The sequence below is a fragment of the Neltuma alba genome, unplaced genomic scaffold (genome assembly GCF_004799145.2).
Source record: "Neltuma alba isolate B1F8T4 unplaced genomic scaffold, ASM479914v2 tig00006085_pilon, whole genome shotgun sequence".
NCBI lineage: Eukaryota > Viridiplantae > Streptophyta > Magnoliopsida > Fabales > Fabaceae > Neltuma > Neltuma alba.
The window spans coordinates 8,665-31,081 of record NW_021634343.1 but is presented as its reverse complement, the minus strand read 5'-3'; the positions used below and the strand labels follow the sequence as shown (position 1 = coordinate 31,081).

The window sequence follows — 22,417 nt, the reverse complement described above, 5'->3', positions numbered from 1 at the left end:
GGTTGGAAGCCACTATGCAGTTAATCTAAGCTGGATTTTATCCCTTTCGTGTATAATCAATCAATCAATCAATCACTTCTTCTTGGAAGGAGTTAATCACAGGACAGTTCATCTCCTGCGAGACGCGAAACGTCTTGGGTCTAGCCGAATATTTTTTAGGTCATATTCAAATTCCGTGATCGGAGATGGAACATCAAACCTGAGTGGGTAATGGCTACGATGGGATTAATTGAGAGCCCAGAAGTGGGCAAAGCAGAGAGGATGATGATGGAGGACAAGCTCACTAGTCTCCCCGATGAAATTCTTCAACACATTCTCTCCTTTCTCGATACGAAGATGGCAGTTCAAACTAGTGTCGTGTGCAAGAGATTGAGGTACCTCTGGGTTTCCCTTCCCGTTCTCAGCATCGATAGTGAGTCCTTCCGTTATTACTCTTCCTTCTCCGATTTCGTCCTCTCTGTTCTTTCTCGCAAGGACGCCTCTAGCAACATTTGCAAGTTCTGGTTCGATATATCTAACCCCATTTACTCTTCAATTCAAATGTGCATAGATAGCCATGATTTGTTTGAGCCTCTTGTGAAGAGGGTCATCGATCATGTTGTCGATCATGGGGTTCAACATTTGAGCTTCCATTTTCCTCGCATTGTGGATGAATTGCCCCGGCTTTTCTATTGCCAATCCTTGAAAACCCTTGAATTGCTTGAAATAATTATTCCGCCCAACACAAATTTGGATTTTCATACCTTGACTAGTTTGCATCTTGTGAAATGCTCCTTTATATTGGATGGGGAAGGTACCTTGGATCCTTTTCAATGTTGTTTCAATTTGAAAAATTTGGTGATAAGTGATTGTCGAATTCCGTCTAGAGTTAAAAGTTTTGAAATTTCTGCACCTCAGCTCACGAACTTGACTATATCAAGGATGGAACATGTTCGAAATCTTAATCCACACTGTAAGATTGTTCTCACTTCAACAAAAATAACATCTTTCAAATTTGTTGAGTCCCACATCCTCGAGTTCTCCATTCCTGCACTTCCCTTCATTGAGAGTGTGGATGTTGATGCTCTTCTAGCTGATTATCTATTTGGTAACGAGGGATTGGCAAAAAGAAAGTTCGTTTCTCATTTGATTGAAATGCTTCGGGCAATTGGTGGTGCAGAGATTGTGGGGTTATCTTTTGAAACTTTAACTGTGAGTGTAACATGCTCTGCTCACGTCCTTTTTTTTTTTTTTTTTCCTTTTTAATGGTCTGATTTTTTGTTTGTTTGTGGTATGGTGGAATTCTTGCTCTTTGATTGTGCAGATGCTTTCCAAGTTTCCTGATGTTCTGCGCTGCCCTTCTCTTTTTAGTAGAATGAAGGTTTTAAAAGTTAAAGTGCCACATGGACCCAGCTCCTTCACCATTCCTGACAAGATCATAACCTCGCTTTTCAGTGGTTCTCCAACTAAAGATTTCAGGGTGGAACACCTTAAGGTACTTGTTGAACCCTAAACGATGTCCCTCCCCTCCCTCCAAAAAACCCATCGTTATGAACAGATTTAAGCGTTTTTGTAGATCTTGTGACGGCATCCTGAAATTTGTTATAGTTCAACATTTATCATCATCATCATCATATGTTACATGAGAAGCAAAAATAGTTTATACGTGATGCTAACTTGGAATAACTTATCTAACTCAGCTGGAGTTATTTACCATCTCCACATGCATTGATATCTGTTTTGGTACGTTGTATATACATAATTCCATGTAGGAAAATTCCATGAAATAATGCACCAGTTCCCTACTTCGCTGGCTGTGACCATTTCATGAGGACATACCTGTTGGTAGATACTAAGCTGAGTTGTAGTACATTTTAAGTGCTGAAGAACATTTTGTAAACCTGATGTGGAAATGCAATGGCAAATTTGATCTCATTCACAATTTGTGCCTTTATGACAGAAGCAACAAGGAAGAGCACAAGAGAGGTTATATATCTGATTTTGGTGAATTTATAAGGTACAGAGCTGTCTATAGTCTTAATATCTCTTTTCATGGTATTGGTTTTGTAAGTGAAATCCTTGGCGATAAAACCAACTAGTTAAATCTAAGGATCCATTATTGATTAACCACTTTCTAAACTGCCAGTTTGGATGCGTTAACATGATAGGTCTATAAATGCTTATGATTCCAATTATGCCAATGAAATCAATCATATAGTGGCAAAGACCGTCCTAAAAATTGATAACTTTGTAGAATGAAGGTCAAAGATATTTATATAGTCTACTGTGCTTGTGTGGTTTTCCTTGAATGTCCCATCTAATATATATAGACTCATTTCTTTAGTGTAAACTACTCTAATATGAATATTTATACCAAAATCTAAAACTGGTTGGATTGATAAATTCAAGATACCTAGGCCAATTTGCAGGGCATGGAGAATGGCTATTTGGGTATTACGTCGTGTTTAATGAAGCTTACTTTGATTATGGGTTAATAGGCAAGGAGTTTGGCAAGGGCGCTCTTTATCTCGGTCTACTTGTCTTTAGTGGGGGATGTATTATGACTATGCGGCAATTGATGCTCGTTAGAGATCCTTATGGAGGAAATTAAGGTAGGTTATGAGGATAATGTAGCGTCTGATCTTAAGTTTATGGGAATGGGAAGTGGAAAGGGAAAGGTAATATGCTTTGCTTGGATGGATTTTCTGGGCACATAAGCTTGTTTGGTATGAAAAGAGAGGTCATAATAGGAAAGGAAATAAAAGCGAGAAAAAACACAAATGGCCCTCGACTCCACAAGAGGAGTGCACAGCAGAGGCATTTGATGACTCTTTCATTGTTTCCTCATTCTGTATCATGGGAAGAAATCAATCTATGTAGATTAATAAAATGGGCAGCATAATAATAATCTGCTTGATGATTAGAGGTTTTGTTTTGCTCAAAAATAATCAATAAAGCTGTAAAAAAAAAAAGGATGTTTTATGCCCAGATTTCAGCATGCCTTTTTTAATCCACACATGAATACAACCATTCCATTCACCATGGTGTCTTTGTCTTTGAACCCACTGACAAGGATTAGAAAAGAAAAGGGAAACAAGAAGGGAGTAAGAGAAGAGAACAATGACAATATATTTAGAAGACCATGTTCAATGATGACAACGCAGGTGATGATGTTGAACTACGAAGGGCAATATTGTCACTAATCTTGGTTCCCAGAAATAATGGGCTTTTCCTCAACTTTGTTAGAGGAATGCTCCTTCCCTTGAATGATGGAAGCTGGGTTTCTCAAGAAAGATTTGTCACACCTGCCAATCATGTCAAAATGAGCCTTCACTCATCCTTTCTGGTTTCCTAGCTCCCTTTCCCCCCTACCAAACATAGTCCTAGTGTTCCAACCTTATTGGAATATCGTGTCAAAGTAGACTAATTTTGTAGAAGGTTATTCTGGCTTTGAGGGTGTGAGATGGCTAGGGAAAGCTCCAACGAGTTGGTTTTGGGATTTCCTAAAGGTTTGAGAGGAAGGGTTTGTCTAAGATTCTGAAAAGCCTACTGAAGTCTACAAAAAGATTTTTGCTGAGGCAATGCTGGTGAAGACTAGGCTACCTACCATTTCTTGAGCTGTTAAGATGAAATCTTACATATTGAGCATGAAATTACAAGTATCTTGGGATGGTGATAAGGCCATTATAACGTATAATGACAGAAGTTATATTGTCAGATATGACAGTAGCTCTCCATCTAGGGAAACCCATTCAATTATTTAAACCCTGTTAAGAGATAAATAAAGGAGTTTTCAGTTGCAAGAGATGGGCCCTTAACGACCAGAAATAAGAGGAATTCCGTAAGTTTGAAAGTTTGGTTTTCCGATTGTTATCTCTTGACAGCACAAGGAATGGTAGAGAATGATGGGAATTTATGTTTTTCTTTCTCTCACATGAAGTGCAACGTGAGTATCAGAAATAGATATTCCCAATAGAGTCACTTTCATAGCTTCTCTGCAGTAGGTGGGGATCTACTTTTCACTTCAAGGATGACATTGTATTTCGGCACAGAAATTACAACTTGGGCGTCTCCTTCCATATCAAGTGGGGATTTATTTTCCATTTGGGTGGGAAATTTTTCTGAGGCAACCAGGGGAGAGGAAAATGTAAAAAGTTTGTACAAATTTTATGCAGAGTGTTTTGGTATTTTGTTCTTGTTTCATTTAATTAAATATATAAAAATAAAAAATATATATTTATATCATATCAAACACAATTTAGGATCAGTACATTCGTTTCTATTTGATTCCATTCCTTTCTGTTTCCTTTCTCTTAATGTGTGTCAATATATATATATATATATTTGTGTATGTAACCAAATGGGCCGTGATTTCATCTGAGTGGCAATACTCGGTATAATTTACACGAATGACATGCTGCAAATTTGTAACTTTACAAAAAATTGTTTGGGTCTCAGATTAGAATTCAGTTCAGCCACTGGATTCATAGCATCTTCTCCGTATATGGTTCAAAGGGTTTTGCAGGACAAAGGGGCGTTGATCTTTTTTTGGATAATCTTTTTTAGTGAAAAAAAGATCGGCTAGATTTAGTGATTTACAGTAGGAATGCGTTCTTTTGTTAAAGGGGAGACCTTTTGATGCCTAAGTATCATTATATGCCTTGATCCTTTTCCACGAACGACATTGACCTTAGTCTCAGATATTGAGGAAAATGAAGAAATGCTGAATGTGAGCACGTTTATTGCATAATTTTCAATAAAGAGAATTTGAAATATTTATAAACTATCTGCAACAGGCAATCTTAAGTGGTTAAGATCTTTATCCGCATATATGAGGAAAATGACTTGGTTGCTGTCTTATTTTTGCTCTGTATATATAATTAAAGCGAGCCATATGCATTTATATGGAGTTTGAAAGGAGTCGCACTATTTTTTCTTTTGGGAACGGGAGTCGCACTATTCAAGACTTGTGAATATTGCAGATATCTTGACTTGTATTTTGTATGACATCGTGTGATTGAAAGACCCATTCAAAGTGTATGTGGAGCCTCATATTATCGGGGCTGGGCATTTGATATGAATTATTCAATCTACATTTGGTTTAATCTCCTTAACTTGAGCTTCATCTTTTCTCGGTCCTGTGGCTAAGTCCCTTTATAATTTCTTAACTGCTTGATCATATACCATAATACTTGGGAAAGTTTATTAACCTTAGTTGTACCTGTCTTCTGTAGGAGGAGGTATGTTTTGGATTTGAAAATCTTTGAGTAAACTTCTGTCAAATAATTTGCAATTAGCATATAGATATTTAGCATGTATCTGTGAGGCTTTCTGTAAGTGTATCAAATTGATATGCCGCCGTGTACATTTTAAGCGAAAATGCTGAATATTAGCATGCTCAATTTAAAAATTATTGTTTGTTATGTTGGATCATGCTTGTTTAAGAATAATGATGTATTCTATGGAGTCAAGCAGAAATCATTCAAACTCTATCCTACTGAAATCTATAATTTCGGCCCGTGTAATATTTTTGTAATTGACCATGGGATGGCATAACTTCTCAGAGTTGACATTCTAGTAGCACGAATTCTCTGAAGGAAAGATCTGTGAAATCTTCTGAAAATTACCTAATCCAGAAAGGCGAGATTTTCATTTAAAACAAAAACAAAAATTAATCAAATTTCAGAAAACTTTATAAATCCTTAATCAGATGATTCATTCCCCATCTTTGCATACTGATTTGGGTGATTTTCTGGTCGTGTAGGTGGAAGATGTAGTTCCAAAAGTTGGCTTCATCAGTCCAACCATCTAAAGAGGTGGAATGATGACTGCTTGAGAAATCAATAATTTGGATGGTGATTCTCAAACAAAGTAGTTCCATTATGAGCAACACTGTGCTTTGGGCTAAAGATTGTTTTGGTGATGCCATGACTATGCAGGTAGGAGCTAAGGATTATAGGGTCATTATTGCACTTTGTAGTGTGTGCCTGCTGATACTGATAATAGTGCGAGGAAGAGCAGAAATCAACACTTGTTCAAAATTTTTTTTTCCCCTGTTTTCTGGTTTTCTTTTGTGTTTATTTGTGTGTGTGTGAGATAGAGAGGTAAAGTTATCAACTTTACTTGCAGAACATCAGAGATACAATCATCGGCTACATGTTGATAAGATTAAAAAATAGCAACTTATGCTTAACCCATCATGATTTATATAAACCAGATAGAGCAGCATAACAAAAATTCAAGAGGCAACACTTGCAAATCACTATAATAGTATTACTTCTGGTTTTTAATATTAGAGTCACTTAACTAATTTGAATAGATTGAGAAAATTAGTTAAGTTAGTTATTTGTAACAAAAATAAGTAGAATTCTTTAATGTATCTTTTTAATCATGAGTACCTTAGATAGAAACCACTTAATATGTGTAATTAATAAGGATGTTTTAGAAAATAAATTATAAATTTAAGAGACAAAGTGAATTAAGATTTTATATTTAGAATTATGTAAATATGAACCACCTTGTCTGGGGGAGTTTTGAGCATGTAAAAGCCTTAGTAGATTGTCAGATGCATGCTTGATGAATCATGATTCTAAACTCTTAATCATGAGAGTGTTTTTCTGTAAACAATATACTTTTGGTTTATATTATAAGGAGAATTACAATGAGATCTAATAAAAAAAAATGACTAAAAGGTTTTAATAACAAGTTTTACGATAGGAAATAGTGAATTTTTAAAAATTGTTTTGTAATTATTTTTTTCTTTAAGACTTTATTGTAATTTTTCTTATATTGTAATGACCTTGGGTTTCATCATGAGATTTTTTTGTGTAAAGCATTAATTTTTTCCCTTAAATGTCTTTTGCTTTGATGTTTTGTAACCAATTAAACAGCTTATTAATTAAATAGTGAACAATATCTTCTAAGTGATGAAGTTCATTGATAGAGCTGTCAATAAGGGCTAGCCCGGCTCTAAAGGGCTAGCCCTTGAAGGGCCAGGGCTTAAAAGGGCCGGCCCTTTAAAGCCCACATACCTTAAAATTATTTAATTATTAAAGCCCGGCCCTTGAACATGCGGGCTCAGGGCTTAAAAGGGCTGGCCCTTTTATGTTATTTTTTTAAAATTTAAATTCTTTTTAATTATTTTAAAATAAAAAATAAAACAACAAAACTTCTAAGATTTTTTATTCAAATTATAAATATAAGTAAAATAAATTAGTGGTGTATAGAAAAAAAATTAAATGCCAATAAACTATTGTCCAAAATAAAAAAAAAATCAAAATCTAACAAAACACGAAACACAGAAAGATAAAACCTAGCAGTTAAAGATTAACAATATCAACATAATTATTATCTTTATCTTCATCTTCCTCAGTATCATCAAGATCAACAATATTTGATTGTTCTTTACTACAAGTGAGCTCTTCTTCAGTGATAAAAATATTAAGGTTTTTGTCTTCATTTACCTTATATAAAATAAAACTATGCAGTAGTTATAAGTACAAACAAGAGCCTGAACATCTGTTCGAATAAGAAAAGTTTTACACTTTGTTAAGATATGTAAACTGATGGTAAATGAAGATCTACTAGCTATTATGGTGATTAAAATGTTAAGAATATCAGCTACCATTCTTGAAAGAATTGAAAATTGATTTTAATTGTTCTTCCACAAGTCCAAGACATCTAATTCTTTTCAATTATCTAGCTTGAGTATTGATTCTTCTAAGTATTTTTCTAATTTAAACTTATTCATAAAAGACTAATCTATAACTTTATAAATATATTGATAATAATATAAAAAAAATAGGCGGGCTTAAAAGGGCTAGCCCTTGACCCTAAAGGGTTGGCCATTTTATTTTTGAGCCCTATAGGGCTAGCCCTTTTAAGCCCAATTTTCTTTTAAACCACCTAAAATACAAGCCCGGCCCTCCAATTAAAAAGGCTTAAAAGGGCTGGCCCGATGGGCTTAGCCCGTTTTGACGGCTCTATTCATTGAGGATAACTTTAAAATTTTAAAAATATTAACTGATATTATTCAATTTCTTAATTCATTTAAAATTTTGACTTTTTATAATAAAAATAGAAGGGAATACATTTGGAGAGTGACAAACCAAAAAGAGTAATGTATATAGTCTCTTTGTTCCCTTTTTAATAAGAAACATTTGATTAAATCACGTAAATAAAAAAAATTAATTAAACTTGATTATGGATCATAAATATGTAAAACTAGAGAGGTTTTTTTTTCCTTTCAAAAATATCTTTATTTATGAGGAGGGAGAGTATAAGAGAGAAAATAAAAAAATAAAAAAAAAAGAATTAGGGAGAAGAGAGAATGTGTGATGGAGAAAGATGGTGGTTTGGAAAATAAAATAAAACTATAATGAGTATTAAAATAAGTAATTGACAAGGGTAAAATAACAAATTAGTCAAGAAAATTTGAAGCATCTTGCAAATGTTCTTTATAAATAGGGACAAATAGAAGTGCTTGTTTCTTATGAAAAGAAATTGAGGGAGTGATTATGATGCGAACTACCCTAAATACAATCATCTTCTTTTAAATTATTTTCTTTTTTAGGGGGTGTTTCCATGAAACCAAACAATAGTTTAGAGAATAATTTCTGGAGAATAGATTTTGTAAAAAAAGTGATTTTGATAAAATGAAAGTGTCTAGATAATTGTTATTAAAAACACTTTTTATATGTGCAAATTACTAAAAAGAGTATAAGTTACTATGATAATTACATAAAAGATAGACTTTATAGTATATTTTTATTTGAAACAATAAATTTTTAATAATATATTTTTTGCTAACACAATAAATAATATATAAAAAACGTAATTAATAAATAATTAGTATGTATATATGTATTTATAAAATATAAGATTAAATATGTTTTTTAAAAAATATTTTTTTTGTCAACAGAGAAATATTTTACCTCAGATTTTAAATATGAAATCTCATAATATTTTTTCACAACTAGTTTATTTTTTTAACAATATACTAACTCCGGTCTTTAATATAAGAGCTATTTTAATATTCAATTTGGTCTTAAATATAAAATTCTAATCTATTTTATTTATTGTATTTATCTATTTTTTCAAAGTAGTCCTTCTAGTAATTATACATGTTAAATATTTTATCAAATAATACTTCTAGCAAATACATATGATTAGAAAGGATATTTTAGGGAAGAAAATATCTATTTATTACAAATAGTTAACTTAGGTAATTTTCTTAATCTACTTAAATCAGTTACCTAACTCTTATATTAAGGATTAGAAGTAATATTACAATGTGAAAAAAAAAGACCACATTTTTAAAAAGCAATTTTTTTTATTTTTTTTTGCTTTTGGAGGTCAAAACCTTGATTTTGGACCAAACCCGGGTTTTCTGAAAAATCAACCTGTTTGAATAATCTCTTGCCAAAATCATGGTTTGGGGTGGAAAAGCACTTTTTTGGAAATTGCCAGACACTACTAACACATCAATGCCGAGGATCGAAACTAGTCTCCCTTTGAACTACCGCCTCCATCCCTTTTTATACGCAATAACCATTATTTTTCTTATTATTAAATATAAGCAATATTGGTAAGTTATCTTAAACTTTTGTAGTAAGTTTCCTATTTGTCCCTATTAAAAAATTATTTTAATACTTTTCTGTCCTTTAATATAAGACCTATTTAACTAATTTGATTAGATTAAGGAAGTTAGGTAAGTTAGTTAATTATAAGAAAAATAACACATTTTTCGTAAAACACCATAATCATCTTTATTAATACCCCTTCTCCCTCTTCTACTTGATTATGGTTGAGGGAGTATCCATAGGGGTAATTTAGAAAAAATTGATAAATATGAAAAATGAGTCTTATATTTAGGATCAAAACCAACTCAAGAATTGGGTCATATATTAAAGACCGTAAGAGTACTATTCTGGTTCTAAATATAAGACTTATTTTATAGTGTAATTTACATTATAAAATGAGCATTATATTTACGACCAAAGTAGTTGATATATTTATTTTTGGTTTCTTAGAACATCATTTCATAGATAATAAATGTTTTGAAGATTATTTTAATATAATTCCTTTTCATTACACATTCTCTCTTTTCCATAGTTTTCTTTATTATTAATTTTTTTGATTTTCTTTCTTATACTCTCTCCCATTTATGAGGGTATTTTGGAAAAAAAAAAAACTTGTAATTTTTCTATATTTATTGTCTTAACCAATTTTAACTAATTTCTTGATATATGTGATTAAGTTTAAAGTTGCTTATAAAAAGATAAGGAGAGAGTAGCAAATACCATATGTTTTAATGTTGTGATTCCAAATGGGGTTAATCCTACTTGCTGAGGAAGTTGGAGTTACCCCAAACAGCTCCCTTTAAGGCTATAACCCATGAAATTTGCATTTCCCGTAAATGTAAATTGTGACTGGAACATTTTATTGTCAATTTTGAAAATATGATTTGATTATGACTTTTGTTTTTGTTTTTTGTTCATTAAGATTTTTCAACAAAAAAGAGACGCGTCATAATTTAATATAAAAAAGGCACTTCTACGCATATGAAAATTGTAACAATGGAAATGTTAACCACTAAAGCTTCATTCAAACTAAACAACTATCTTCTTTTCTTGGTGACCTCTCATGTCTATTTTTTTTTTCTATGGTTAAGAATCTATTCTAAAGAAAGAAAAAGCACTACATGAAAGTAGCAATCACTGATCAAAATTCATAAGGATATAATTAGTATTTTTTATTTTTTAATTAAATAAAAAGCAAAACTCAGATAAAGAAAACATGAAAAATAGTAATTAGGAGACTAGGATTTTGTGGCCAAAAAAAGGAGACTGATTTATTCTTTTGACAATCATGATTATTGATCCATTTACAAAAGACAGACCACTCAAGGATCCACATTTGTGTATATATAATACAATATTGAACAGTCTCTATTTCTATACTTACAAATGAGGGATTAGAAGAACAAATCTATTTAACAGTGTGACTAATTAATGAGAAGAGAGCCCAACAGAAAAATTCTCTCTCCTACTCATTGACTGTACATTTCAATCCGTTGCTTATATAACTGTTCCATCCCTTCTCGTGATGGGAGACAGTTAGTGGAAAAGCAGACGGAAAGTGAGATCCTCATTAACAGTGGATTCCTAAGCCTCTTTCTTTTTCTATCTTCACATGTCTCTGTTGACACCAGAAGGGATCTAAGTCCCCGTTCTCACAGTTCGGACAGTTTCATCATGATCTGACAGTAATCCAATTCTGTGATGAACATAATGCACATTCATCTCCATGCCTTGGCATTGTTCTCCCATCCTTACAAAGTGTAAATGGCTTTATGACTGAGAGATCATTTCCCTCTGGACTTTCTGGTTCTTCCAAATCATAAGCATCATCAAAACTTGAGATCCCCAACACACTGACTGGTGAGGAAGCAGCATCTTTGGGTGAAGATGGTGGTGTTGTTACAGATGAATCCCTTGATACAAATGGGTGCCTAAGTAATTCCTCACATGTCCACCTTTTTCTTGAGTCTCTGTCCAAACACCTCCTCAAGAAATCCAGACCCTCCTTTGTGCAATGGGTTGGGAGCTTAGGTATCTCATCACCACAGGCAATCTTCAAAAGGACAGCCATTGGGTCTGAATCATGCTTAGAAGCACCCCAGGGGGGCCTACCAGTAGCCATTTCAATAACTGTGCATCCCAAAGACCATATATCTGCAGAAAAATCAAGCTCTTCATTCCTCAAAACTTCAGGAGCCATCCAGAGAGGGGTCCCGCTAACATATTCCAAAGACTTGGTATTCTTCTTCATCAAACTTTTATTTTTCAAGTCCTCCACCCTCCTTGCACATCCAAAATCTGCCAATTTGATGTCCCCAGAAGACCCCAGAAGCACGTTTTTGCACTTAAGGTCACAGTGCACAATCCCATTACCATGAAGATACTTGAGGCCTTTAAGGATTTCTTTTGTGTACAAACGAACCACATCTTCTTGTAATGATCCACCAAATTTCTCTGCAATATCAGCCAAGCTACCCCCAGCCATGTACTCCATTAGAACATTGAGATCATCTCCGTGTCTTTCTGACCCCAAGTATTGGACTATATAAGGAGATGGTTCTAGATTCTTGAGAATTTCAACCTCATTCTCTAAAGCTGCTAATTCAGCCCTTGTATGTGCTGATTTAACAACAAAGAGTCCTCCTGTGGATTTGCTCATGGCTAAATGAACAGTCCCGAAAGATCCTGATCCTATCAATTTCCCCTTCACCCATTCCCCACGTTTGGGAGATAAAGATGTGGAAACTCTGGCCATAACGCTCCTTTCTTTCACAAAATAACAAATCGATCTCGAATTGAGAAATCCCCAATTCGAAATATGAAACTTTTAATAATTCACAATTCATGCAGTTTGCCACAAATTCTGCATACAACCTGGAGAGACACAAGTCCAATGAACAATCATACAGAGGCTTTAGAAAAGAATGCTCTAGAGAAGGGGGAACAAATCAACCAAACACTCACACGTACAGACATACATAAACAAGCGATTCATCACTTCTAACATCACGAACATTTCGAAAATTCTGGAAAATACACAAGACAACAAAGCTTCAATCAAATCTATGTAGATTATTGCACAGCGGAGAGAAACCTTGAGAACGTTGCCAAATCCAAAGGGTTGAGCGGTTTCCCACGAATCGGGAAAACCGCCCCCTGTGAGAGAGAAGCCTCTGTCTCTGTTTCTCGAGTGGTTAATCGTTGAAATTCAGAGGGAGAATTTGAAACCATATATAGGAGTCGGACGTAGAGATCTGGTACAAACCGTTAGTTTATTAAATGGTTTGAATTTTCGGGGTAAAAAAACACTTTCGGGCCCTGAACTTTGTCTGAGGTTACACATTTGTCCATTAATTTGTTTTTATCGCACCTTAATTTTTTAAATTTTGTCTCATGTTTCACTCTTGTTATCTAATGTTTTGATTCCAATTTAATCATAAAATTTAAATTTAAATTTAAATTTAATTGACTCAAAATGTATAATAAAATAGTTGTATGGAGTTATCAATAAAATAAAATAAAATAATATGATTGATTTATTTTATGAAATACTTTGTTTTAATAGTTTTATCTCAGACTATATTTTTTTTTTGGCCAAATTATCTTGGGATATTTGACATACACACCATATCAATGGTTGCTATACAGGACAAGAACAAAATAGAAATGTTACCTAATATAAATTGTATTTAGATTATGAAACGTTTTATTTATCTATACTTATACAGAGATTGTTGTTTACTTTTTGTTCTTATACTCACCAGCTCAGATGCAATTCATCATTTTTAGAGTAGACATGATATTTATCATATATAATATCAATATCAATATTAATATCAATAGGTCTGCCTTAGTTTGGGGACTCACTTCTTCAAATCTTCATGTTTCACTTTTTCATTATCATTTTAATACACCATCTTCTTCTAATTTAGCCACCATATCATTATTATTATTATTTTTTAACTTCCTCATCATTTGTAATATCATATATTATGTATAACTCCACCATTTCATGATGAATACCTTTATTATCCAATTCCATTACAGCACTGCCATTAAAATGAGCCCAATACGTGGTTCAAGAAACTTACACCATATTTCTTTCCACATATCTTATGTTTCTCAAATCATCTAGAAGCTCCAAAATAGTCCACATAACAATATACTGCCTCCGGTCCTAAATATAAATACACTTTGTAGTATAAAATGCACTACACAATAAATTTTATATTTAGGACTGGAAGTCATATAATGCTGGACCCTTACATCTTATAATGAAGTGACAAAACACACTTTTTTTCCAATTACAAATGTTTCTATGCTTACATGAAGTAGATAAAATTAATTGAAAAGCTTTCAAATCCATGTTCATTTCTCCCTCCCAGCAGCATGAAAAATGATAGATTTAGACATTTTACATAAATGTTTTAAAAGCAAGCCATGCCTACACCGTCATTTCAATATCTTCATACAGCTTCAGCAAAATCTCCCATGTTTCAACAAACCAGCACAACATGGAACCAGATTCTCTCCATGATCATTTTAATGCAAATATTTGATCCTGCATCTCATCATCTGATCACCTTGATTTGATAAATGCATCACCTAATCTTCATCATCATCATCACAGCACATCTTGATCCTCGTCATCAATTCCATCCTCTGCCACAAGAAAAGTAAACCAGAGAGACATATCATTACAAGCTCTGCCCAGAAGCTTTTAATCAAAAGCATAAAAATATACAAGATAAATGACACAATGCAAGTATTAATACCATTATATTTGAAACTATACAACCAGTTAAGGATACAGATGAGAGCCTGGTCATTATTTGAAAGAAAAGAACTTCTATACTTTGTGAGAAAATGGGAACTGATGCTAAAAATTGATTCATTAGCTGCTGTAGTGATTGGAATGCTAAGGATATCACAAACCATCCTTGAAAGATGGGGAAACCGAATCTGATTAGTCTTCCAATAATCTAAGACATCTAATTCTTGAAATGAGTGAGGTTCTAGTATTACTTCTTCCAAATAGTAATCTAATTCAGACTTTCCCACTGAAGCAGTATCTCTACTCTCAACATCAATGTAGTCCTGCAACATGTAAAATATTATTCCTCCGGTTTTTAATATAAGACCCATTTAACTAATTTGATTAGATTAAGAAAGTTAGGTAAGTTAGTTAATTATAAGAAATGTGACACGTTTTTCCTAAAACACTATAATCATCTTTCTTAATACCCCATTTTCCTCTTCTACTTAATTATGGTTGAGAGAGTATCCATAGAGGTAATTTAGAGAAAATTGATAAATATGATAAATGGTTCTTATATTTAGAACCAAAACCAACTCAATAATTGGGTCCTATATTAAAGACCGGAGGAGTAATAAGGTAGCACCAAAAGTCTCATTTTTAATTCAAATTCAACAAAAAAATACACTAAAGAAGACACAAATCAAATTTACTCATCAAAGAATATTAAACCTGCATCAAAATCTACAACGAAAACTTCTTCTTTCCTTGCACTAAGAGTAGGTTGATTTGTTACTGTCGGCATGGACTCTGACACATCTTTAATTTACATTCAATATCATGATATGAAGATGATGAACCAATATCTTTATATTGACTATAAACAATATATAACTTATTCTTGATAGTTTCAATCTTCACATTGCAAGTTATGGGCTCAAGTAATGAGTAACAATACTTTATGAGTTCAAACTTCAATCGTGGATCAAAGATAGTCCCGAGTGCAAATATCACATTGTAATCACCCCAATATTTGTCAAACTTCTCTTTCATCCTATGGGCCATATCTCAAATCATAGGATCAACATTCATCTCATTTTCTTTTAACAACAACTCAATTTTTGACATTTTCATGAAATACTTGTTTAAAGTCGGATAAGATGACTGAGACACCAAGTTTGCAATCCCTTCAAATGGCTCCAAGAAAGTGCAAATTCCCTCTGCTCTCTTCCACTCTTCACTGGATGCGCAACACTTGTAATTACTATCATTTAAAGCCAATCTAGCAAAAGCACAACGGTATCTGATCCTACTCTCCAACATTGCATATGTAGAATTCCATTCAGTGGACAGATCTAATTGCAAGTCCATTGAGGTGTCAATGCCCCCAGCATGCTCAATACATTGCCTAAAATTTAATAATTCTCGCCTCTGATGCTTTCACATATCTAATGCTTTCCCTAATCTTTTGCAAAGTAATACTTATTACTTTCAAGGCCTCCTGAACTATAAGATTCAAGATATAAGCTCAACACCCAACATGAAAAAGGTCCCCATTGCATATCAAGCTATTTTGCGAACTGAACCTCTCTTTCAATATATCTTTCATATTGCCATGCATTGTAGCATTGTCCAAAGTGATAGAAAAAAGTTTCTTATCAATCCCCCAATCTATCAAGCATTCATGCACTTCTTTTGCCAATTCAAACTCACAGTATGGAGGCACCATCTCATGGAAAGAAAGTATTTTGCTATTAAGTTTCCAATTTTCATCACAATTCACTACAACAAGAAGAATGAACAGATTGTTATTTTACAATTTGTATTTCACTATCCACATGAGTATTAATAGTGCGAGGAAAGACAAATTTCACACCGCAAGTGAGGAAAACAATATAGCATCACTACAAATTTAGAAACTAAATAGCACAATTTATACAGCAACCCACCTATAATTAATATATGGTTATACGCACAAGAGCATAATTCATGACTTTCAAAAACCCAGCAACAGCATGTCCCACTTTAATATAATGTGGTTATTTTCAGAAGAAACAAAGATTACTGGGTGCTGAAAAGTTAATATATGAGTTCTGACAGAAAAATAGTGAATATACGTAATAAGCAGAGTTTTTAATACCCAAACGAACACAAGCATTTCAACCTTCTAAAGAATTAAACCAATAATTGGAAAGGGCAATATGAGACTGGTCGTGTGTGCTATTATTATCCTGACAGGAAATAAATCACATTCAATCACTAAGAAAGGCATGCGTATATGTCCACCCTTTCCCAACTTTTTTTTTTTTAAAAAAATCATCAGAGCCCGACAAGATCACATTTAACGAATCAGTGTCCCACAATATCACATAAAAATTTTGAGGTAAAAGCAAAAACCATTGATTCAAACCAGAAGCAGTGTTACAGTGGTTCGAAGTCTACATTGCCCAGCGTGCTGCCGAGGGAGAATGAGAGGTCTCTGCACTCTGGCCTGCCGAGGGAAAGTGAAGAGTGACTTTTACTTGGGAGACGGGCTTGGGCAAGGCAAAAGTTTCGAACAAAAAAATACCGCGCTCTTCCAAGAAAGTGATTTTGGCGGGAACGGACGGCCAGAGTTGGATATTGCACCATCTGTATATTCGTTTGTATAAGCAATTTTACACTAACAACTTAGTTAAAATTGATTAAAGACAGAAATTAATTTTTTTTTTTGAAAATATCCTTATTTAAGAGATAGAGTATGAGAAATATAATAAGAAAATTATCATAATAAAAAAAACTATGAAAGAGAGAAAATATGTGATAGAGAGATGATAGTTTGAAAACTGGAATAATAAATATACTAAGTATTAAAATAAGTAATTCATGAGGGCAAAATAAAAAATTTGTTACAAAAATTTAGGACAATTTGCAAATGTTACTTATATCAAGAGACGAGTTTATTAGAAAAAAATATATTTAATGACAAGAAGGAGGTGATAGTTCGGTAGTTGTTATCTATAAAAAAAGATGAGAAGAGTAACTTAGGTGAAATTACTTAGCTATTTCTCCCAAAATTTTCACTCCACAACAACAGCAAGTTTTTTATGTAAAAAATTTATTTTAAAAAAGTTTAAAATCATAATAAGAAACAAGATTGATACTATTTTAAATTTTATGAAAAAATTTACATCCAAAAAGCTTTTTGAATGACTAAAGCTCTAGAATAAAAATTTTCAGCAAATTTGCACTTTAATCCAAATTACTTTATATTATATGAACATTCAAAAATTAATTTTAAATTTTTAATGCTTAAGGCAGAGATTACTTCACAATATGGTTTAAATGCAGTTTTTTTAATAAAAAATTGATAAATATATAATTTTTATTTTATTATATACACATTAAGATATTAAAATTAAATTAAGAAAGGCTGACTCAATTAGTAGATGGTTGAGTCCTTTGAATATAATGTCCTGAGGTCATGGTTCTAAAAAACATATTAAGAATGTCACAAAAACTTTTAATTAAAAATATTAAAATCAAATCATATTAAATTTCGAATTTTATTCCGGACGGGTCCGGATTACCTCTCCCAAACAAATATGCTCCGAATTTGTCAGCCTCTGTTTTCAAGTCTGAGCTCTTCGGCCTTCTCATATAAGACTGCCCTGGCGACTACGCACTCTCTCTTCTCACTTCGCCGTTTCGCAAGTCGCGGCTGCCTCTGCTACAGTGCTCGTGGCTACATCTCCTCGCCGTCGCCGTCTTTCTCCTCAGTCCGTATCTTGCTAATATGAAAGCTTGAAGGGTACTGGAGCCTCTTCGTTCTCCGATAACGTCTCCGCCACCGGTTCCGCCGTCCATCGTCGGGAATGGATAATAGCCACACCTGGACCTGCCATACCTGTGGCAACGTGGGTCTAGCTGACGGTTCCGATGGCTTCTTCTACTGCCTTCGATGTGGGTCTCAGGCTGACGACATAGTTGACACCGGTGTGGCCGATGAGGACTTCGTCAACATGGGAGGAGACGCCAGCGGCGGCATCTACTTAGCCAGTCACCGCCGCCAGCGTTCGCATGCGATCAAGGTTGAACCTATTTCTCAGTATGATTCCATCTACGATTCCCAGTCCCAGTTCATGAAGTCTCTGGGGTTGGAAGACGAAGCTCCTCAATGTCAAGGAAATCGTTCTGAGGGTGGTTTGAAGGTAGAAAGAGATTCAGATTATGGTTTCCAATTTAATGAGGCTGGTTTCTCGGTTCCAGGCGATTTTGGGGGTTCAAATACCGTGAGGGTTCTGAGTTTTGACGATTATTACACTGAGATAAGGATGCGTTATGTGATGGGGTTGCAGATTATGGTCCAGCTTCAATGTGAAGCATTGGTGAAGGAGTTCAAGGTGAACCCTTTGATATGTGGGATTGTTGGGCCAATTTGGTTGAGATTTGTCTCTGGGACTGCTGTTTTCGATGATGGGTGGGCTGATGAAGTAATTCACGAGTCTGAGATGCAGAAAGAAGAAGAGCCTGCTGATCACAAGCCCCGTGCTAAATACGAAGCAGAACCTCACAATATCCATGGTGAGCGCGCTGTAATGATATGGTATAGGTCTTTAAGGAAAAGTATCCCATTAGCTTGTACTGTAGCTGTTACATTCCTTGCTTGTCATGTTGCCAAGGAAGCAATCTTGCCTACAGACATAATGAAGTGGACTCTTGAAGGGAGACTTCCATATTTTTCTGCATTTCGTGAAATTGAAAAGCGCATGGGGCAACCTACAAAAGCATGTCCTATAAGTTCAATGATTATGTTCAGGCCTTCGCAAGCTGTGTCTTTACAGAAGCTAGAGTCACTGGCAGCATCCGTTGCTGATTCCATAGGCCTGGATTTGCCTCCTGTCAACTTCTATGCAATAGCTTTGCGTTATCTTCAAGACTTACATCTTCCAGTTGATAAGATTCTTCCTGATGCACTTAAGATTTATGAATGGTCAATGCCCCCAGGTTTATGGCTATCCACAAATGAATTGAGGCTTCCTACTCGTGTTTGTGTTATGTCAATTCTGATAGTAGCGATAAGAATGTTGTATAACATAAATGGTTTTGGAGAATGGGAAAGGAGTTTGTGTCATGGCGGTGCTGCTTCAGTCAAATCTGCAAGTGGCTCTGAAGGAAAAGGAAATGGTGGAATGAATACCAATTTTCCTTTTCATGATGATAGTGAACGTTCTGACAAAGACCCAGTACAACCCCAGCAACCAGAATGGGATGCTGCGAGGCTTCTACACCACCTTTATACATTATATGATGGGGTTGCTGACAAATATGGGTACTCAAAGGACTTGTCGACATATCTCCAATATTGCAAAGATGTTGTCTTTGCTGGATTAGAGCCATCATTTGAGAATCATGAAGAAGAGAAGATGATAGAATTCTCATGGAATTTTTATCAAAATGACAAGGATTCTGAACCAGCTGAACGAGTAGAGAAACCTGATGCTTCTTTGAACCAAAATAAGCCGAGCAGGAAGATATGTATTAATAAAACATCCAAGGAGGAAAAACGGAGAACAGAATGTTTCGGCCACAAAACACATGATGATGATGCAATGGATAATGATGACTCCCCCGAGAGTTCACTAGACTCTGATGAATCAGAAAATGACGGGGAAACCTCTTCAGAGTCTCATGATAATGAGGCCATCAGAAAGCTGAAATTGGACATGGAGGAGAACAAATTCTGTTACATACCTCCGAGGGTGAAGCCCAAAAGATTTGATTATGTTCACTACGTGAGAAAAAAGGATAAAGGTGCCTATGCTTATGTAGCTCATGCTGATTATTACATTATACTTCGGGCTTGTGCTAGGGCTGCACAAGTTGATCTTCGGATTATGCATATTGGCGTGTTGAGCTTTGAGAGAAGACTTGCTTGGATAGAAGAAAGGATTGACAAGGTCTTGCGTGTGAAACCTCCAAGGATCTCTTGCCAGTTTTGCGGTGGTGAGAAGGGCCCTGAAAATGAAGTATCTGTTGATGAACTGGGACTTTCAGATTTGAGTATATGAGGATTTTGAATTGTGAGTGTTTTCTTCTACAAGCTTTTGATTGACCTCTAACAAGTATGGCTTAGATCTCTTTGGTATCAAACAAGTCCTGGATCTTAAACTACCCTTGATAGTGTGAGTTTGCAAGTTGACAGAGACACTAACACATGCAAGGTATTTAGAGTCAGAGCACTAATTTTATGTTACTTAGGTTAAGGTGTAACTAGTCCATGGAGTAGATTGATGCCTATAATATATTCTGAGACAACTTGTTTTCTACTACTTTGTATGATGTATGAGATGAATCTTATTGTTCGTAGTTTATAAAAAGTATGACTTATTATAAATTTTATATTTTATATTTATTGATGATTGGTGATGACTATCTAAATACGAAGGTAACATAGCCGTGGTTTCTAACCATCGAATTTACACATGCACACTTGTATATGCATGTTAAATCAGGATCAAGTCTTACTTTGTACAAAGTGCAGGTAATGCTAAATTTCTTTTCAAACTCTATAGAATGCATGATTCCCGAGATTTGATGATAACTTTAAAATGAATATAATGACAAAGGATATTACTCTTCCGGTCCTTAATATAAGACCCAATTGTCGAGTTGGGTTTGATCCTAAATATAAAACCCATTTCTCATATTTATCAATTTTCTCTAAACTACCCCTATGGACACTCCATCAACCATAATCAAATAGAAGAGGGAGATGAGGTATTAAGAAAGATGATTATGGTGTTTTAGGAAAAATGTGTCACTTTTCTTATAATTAACCAATTTACCTAACTTTCTTAATCTAATCAAATTAGTTAAATGGGTCTTATATTAAGGACCGGAGGAGTAGTATTTTTCAGGGATTCATTTTGTCACTCTTCTTTAAAGGAGGAATAAAGATGAGATCGATTCGCGTTTGTAAATCTGCAAGTTGACGTAGATTTGAACTCATGCAAGTATTTTTAGGATACTTTAGTTTCCATTTGAATATTTTATATAATATGCTGGTCATTTCCATGATAATTTAATTCGGTCAGTTTCTATAATTTTACGATATATCCCCCCTCCCACCCCACCCCACCCCCAATAACATAGAAATAGACTAAAACCAATACAAATTAAGTGGGGACAGAGATCCCAAAATGTCATTTTGCACAGCGCTCTTAGACCTTCTAGCGATAGACTTCTCTATTAACAACTTAAATTTGGAAATTGTTGAACCAAGCTCTTTCAATTAGTGATCTACTTAGGCATCACAGACCTTTTGAATGCCTACGGGAGGAATCATTAGATCACTTATTTACATCATGTCCATGTGTGAAAGCAATCTGGTTTACTAGTTTTGCCCTCAAGCTTTCAGACCTCACTCTGAATTCCTTTCTCTCTCCTGGCTAAAAAGCATATTAGATCAGTTGCACATTGATGGTCTTGAATATATCTTGAGGGGTATCATCATTCTCATCCATGTCATATGGCATAAGAAGAACATCGCTATGCGTGAAGGTAAGATTTGGCCTCCTGATTCTGTCATTTGGGAAATACTTGGATCACTAAATTTCTCATAGTTAGCTTTTTCGAATTTGTTGCAAAATACCCTAGCTCCAGCTAAAGTGAATTACTAGTAGAATTGGCAGCACATACGAGACCAAATGCCAAGCTACCAGGATGCGGGTTGCTTCAATTTGCTCTGCCTAGCTCGCGGGTTGTGGCAGACCAACCCGCAATCCATGGGCCAGCCCCCATTTTTAGCTCTAATGAATCTTCATACTGCGCGTCTCATTCATAATATGTGGTCAATGTCCTGTCTAAGCAGAAAAGAAATCGGTTTGCTGCTTGTCATGTGATCTGTGTGGATGGACTGCCTATTCAGCAATTTATGTGAAAGAGAAGGAACGCAGTCCCTTAACTCTTAGGTCCCGTTTGGTACAAGACACTGAAAATAAGGAATAAAGATTATGATTACAATTAAGAAAAATCATTAAAAAATATTCAGTATGAGTAATTGCTTGTTAAATGAGATTAGACAAACTCATAGAAGTGGAATTGGGAAGTACCATCTCCT

The 22,417-nt window shown here is 34.5% G+C and overlaps 3 protein-coding genes across 3 annotated transcripts; 2 read left to right on the top strand and 1 right to left on the bottom strand.

Moving 5' to 3' along the window:
• The first annotated feature begins 219 nt into the window (after positions 1 to 219).
• LOC114749539 (F-box/LRR-repeat protein 25) lies at positions 220 to 6,172 on the top strand. The gene is made up of 4 exons (XM_028938037.1): positions 220 to 1,191; positions 1,304 to 1,474; positions 1,940 to 1,996; positions 5,744 to 6,172. Exons 1-3 carry the CDS (start codon positions 220 to 222, stop codon positions 1,976 to 1,978), a joined length of 1,182 nt encoding a protein of 393 aa, XP_028793870.1. The 3' UTR covers positions 1,979 to 1,996; positions 5,744 to 6,172.
• A 5,039-nt stretch (positions 6,173 to 11,211) lies between these two features.
• On the bottom strand, positions 11,212 to 12,404 carry LOC114749537 (mitogen-activated protein kinase kinase kinase 17-like). Its single transcript, XM_028938035.1, has one exon. The coding sequence runs from the start codon at positions 12,313 to 12,315 to the stop codon at positions 11,233 to 11,235; it is 1,083 nt and encodes a 360-aa protein (XP_028793868.1). The 5' UTR covers positions 12,316 to 12,404; the 3' UTR covers positions 11,212 to 11,232.
• A 5,766-nt stretch (positions 12,405 to 18,170) lies between these two features.
• Positions 18,171 to 20,366, top strand: LOC114749538 (TATA box-binding protein-associated factor RNA polymerase I subunit B-like). Its single transcript, XM_028938036.1, has one exon. It carries the CDS (start codon positions 18,171 to 18,173, stop codon positions 20,364 to 20,366), a length of 2,196 nt encoding a protein of 731 aa, XP_028793869.1.
• Positions 20,367 to 22,417: the final 2,051 nt, after the last annotated feature.

Excerpts from the sequence above, each read along its gene's own strand:
- LOC114749539 (XM_028938037.1), top strand. The coding sequence starts at position 220 with ATGGGATTAATTGAGAGCCCAGAAGTGGGCAAAGCAGAGAGGATGATG. Across the intron at positions 1,192-1,303 it reads TATCTTTTGAAACTTTAACT|ATGCTTTCCAAGTTTCCTGA; the intron begins GTGAGTGTAACA and ends TTGATTGTGCAG. Across the intron at positions 1,475-1,939 it reads TCAGGGTGGAACACCTTAAG|AAGCAACAAGGAAGAGCACA; the intron begins GTACTTGTTGAA and ends CCTTTATGACAG.
- LOC114749537 (XM_028938035.1), bottom strand. The coding sequence starts at position 12,315 with ATGGCCAGAGTTTCCACATCTTTATCTCCCAAACGTGGGGAATGGGTG.
- LOC114749538 (XM_028938036.1), top strand. The coding sequence starts at position 18,171 with ATGGATAATAGCCACACCTGGACCTGCCATACCTGTGGCAACGTGGGT.